Source organism: Hetaerina americana, unplaced genomic scaffold, assembly GCF_022747635.1.
Source record: "Hetaerina americana unplaced genomic scaffold, ioHetAmer1.1.p SCAF_3, whole genome shotgun sequence".
NCBI lineage: Eukaryota > Metazoa > Arthropoda > Insecta > Odonata > Calopterygidae > Hetaerina > Hetaerina americana.
The window spans coordinates 16,830,586-16,833,603 of NW_027286874.1; the positions used below are offsets into that span (position 1 = coordinate 16,830,586).

The window sequence follows — 3,018 nt, forward strand, 5'->3', positions numbered from 1 at the left end:
CAATGATAAAGTACTTCAAACATTAGTCAATTTCTAGTTTTAAGGTGCTTTAAATTCAATTCATCATGCTTTATCCCAAATTATTCTAATATTTTTTTCAGTTCAATTTTTTAAAAAGAACAAATATGTCTACTTTGATCAGGTCATAATATGAGCAGCCGTTTCATGAGTTCCAATGTAGAAAGCCTGGTATCTTAAAAATAAAAATTTGTACTAACACATAATAGTTCTGTAGGATCTGTAGCCTGCAGCTACAGATAAATGTGTACCTCGTTTGGGGTGCAACTGTACCAACATATGGGCTTATATTTTTAAAATATGTACATGCATTATAGGCCAAAGTTCACATCCTCTAAAAAGTCTGTCGCTGAGTAGCAACATTTTTTCCAACATGTCTTTAATTGTGGTATAATTTCAACATACACCACCATCAAAATTATTAAATTTTACGTCGATAAAATCAATTATTTTTACCCCATATAATATGGAGAGGTCAAAACTTTTAACCTGGGCATAAGATATAAGATAATCAAATGTTCTTGGGTCATGATCATGTCGTAATTCTTTATTAATGAACAGGTGTTGATTGGCCACTACCGCAACACTTCTTTTGAAATCTTAACATACTACTCAACCCACTTGCCTTTCCACATTAGGTTATAAAATCCATAAGCATTGGGCGAATAACCATTATATGCCGGGTGTTGTGGGCACACTTGTTACATACATAATGTAATACATAGCATATTAGGGTTAGTTCACTTTGGGATGAAAATACTTGGGGTTTGTGCTAACTTAGATTAAAACCACTCTTCGGAATATAATATGAGAAATGGTTGACATGAAATAACCATAGATGAATTGTAGGAGGAACTGATAATACATACATATGCAGAAACTCTTATTGCTACTTCAGCAATGAATTATCGCGACTTACCAGAAATCTGGATCCTCCATCTTACGTAGGAAATTATCCAGTTCATCACCACGTTTTGGGCGAAGAATTTTTTTGCCATCCCAATCATAGCCAAGGTGTGAATATTCGTCATACCATTTCATAGGAATTTTACCTACAGTATTTCTCATATCCTAAATCAAAAGAAAAAAAATCATAAAATCCAATTACTTCTGAATGAGAATGAGTTAATGCCCACTGATGTACTATATTTTAATTTACATTGCAGAATCAGATGATTTAGAAGTCCCTCACTGCCATTAAACATACATCTAATTAATACGCAATAGCATACGCCAGATAATAAAAAAAATCATAAAATATTATTCATTTACCTCTTCATCGGAGGTATCACTTTCATATTCATTCACTTCGGGCGATTTCTTAGTAGATGAAACTCCTTCAGCTTCATATTGTTCTAGTTCAACTTTAACTTTTTCTTTCTTATCGGTTGCATTTTCCTTCTTATTTTGCCTTCTCGGTTTGTAATTTTTACACATCAAGGAGCCACGTTTCTTCGACGACTGTGAATAAGTGTCTTTAGGGGATTTTTCGCTACACGATACATCTTCCGTACTATGATTGCCGTTGTCACTTGAACTGGCAGACTCATTGTTATCAGATTCTCTATCCAGCACCTCTTCCTCACTATCGCTTGTTTCATCTTCATCACATTCGCTAGATTCATCTTCATCGCTAGTAGCTTCATAATTAGCACTATCACTTCCGAAATCATTCAGCAGTTCATCTTTCACTCCCTCAGAACTCTCGTCAATATCACTAGAAGAGTAATCCTCGTCACTACTGTCATCTTCATTATTAATATTAGCTAATAAAGACGGAACCTTAAAAAGAGAAATTCATAAGTGCAATCTCATTTTGGTCATTGATCTGTACAACAAAAATTTTATTTCCAAACAAACGTCAAAGGTGCGAGAGCTTTCATAACACTATATCTACCTCAGCCTCTTTGCATTTCAAATTTTCGTTTAGCAAGGCAGATTCTTTTATAATTACATCTTCAGAAACTCTTCTCTTCCGTTCTTTTCGTTTTGAAGACATATCGACCACGCTTGTTGACAACGTGCTTCAAACAGAAGACAATCCATTTGCGTCATTTCTAAAGGAGCAGGTTCAGTCCGAGTGCCACATGGTGTCGCATTTGCGTCATCAACTATCGCGGGACAGTTACTGTTGTATGGATACAATATTAATAGACGTTTGTAGGCGATATCATTTCACATATTTATTCGTAACCTCTAACTGTAATTAATATGTTAGGTGACATTGGTATTATCCCACGTGTCAATGAATTCATTCATATCATTTTATTCCTTTTAAACATAATAATAGAAGGTAACTGTATGAACTGGATACCTAGGTTAAAAATTAATGTTGTTTGTTTTAAGAATTTTTCCAGTGATGGTATAATTAGCAATGAATTTTCAATTACAGCCATTTCTTTTCCAGTTATGGCAGAGAAAGCTTAAAATACTAGCATTACATTTTACCAATGTTCTAATTACAGTATGGTGTCATGCATTCATCTTCTCTTTCTAAATTACAGCTTATTTTTATCAGAATTGTTATTTGTTTTGTTTGATGAGGTTGAGTTACTAGCTAAAAATTGATGATAATAGACCTGGGTAATTTCATTCAACCTGTGGTAGAAAATTCTTACATATAAGACTAAAAGACTCATTATATTCTCTTATACTAAAAATGTACTTTTTATTGAAATGGGTTTAACACTGGTCCATGTATTCTTCTAGCTGAAATCCTCTCAAATCAATTCTATGAATATGGTCAATTATGTTGAAATCCAGCCCCATGAGTACTACGGTCATGGTCAATCATTGAATTTAATTCTGAATTTCTGAAATTTATGAGTTATTATGAAGGGATATCACCCATTCAAACTGCTTTTTTTCACCATTTACTGATGTGCTTCTGCAACTATTCATTTATTTACCTGAGTTTTTATTATCGAAAGATATTTCCATGAAAGACACCGTTCCAAATAGTGACAAATAACAGCGAAGTTTAAATAAAAGATGGAAACC

The 3,018-nt window shown here is 33.5% G+C and overlaps 1 protein-coding gene across 1 annotated transcript in view; it reads right to left on the bottom strand.

The window, feature by feature from the left end:
• Positions 1-2,037, bottom strand: part of LOC139690831 (ribosome biogenesis protein BOP1 homolog) — a 19,559-nt gene extending 17,522 nt beyond the window's left edge. Inside the window, exons 1-3 of the mRNA XM_071588425.1 lie at positions 1,916-2,037; positions 1,291-1,800; positions 938-1,089 (exon numbers count right to left, since the gene is read on the bottom strand). Coding sequence (XP_071444526.1) covers positions 938-1,089; positions 1,291-1,800; positions 1,916-2,017 — 764 coding nt within the window. The 5' untranslated portion in view covers positions 2,018-2,037. The remainder of the gene's footprint in view (positions 1-937; positions 1,090-1,290; positions 1,801-1,915) is intronic.
• Between the last annotated feature and the right edge of the window lie 981 nt (positions 2,038-3,018).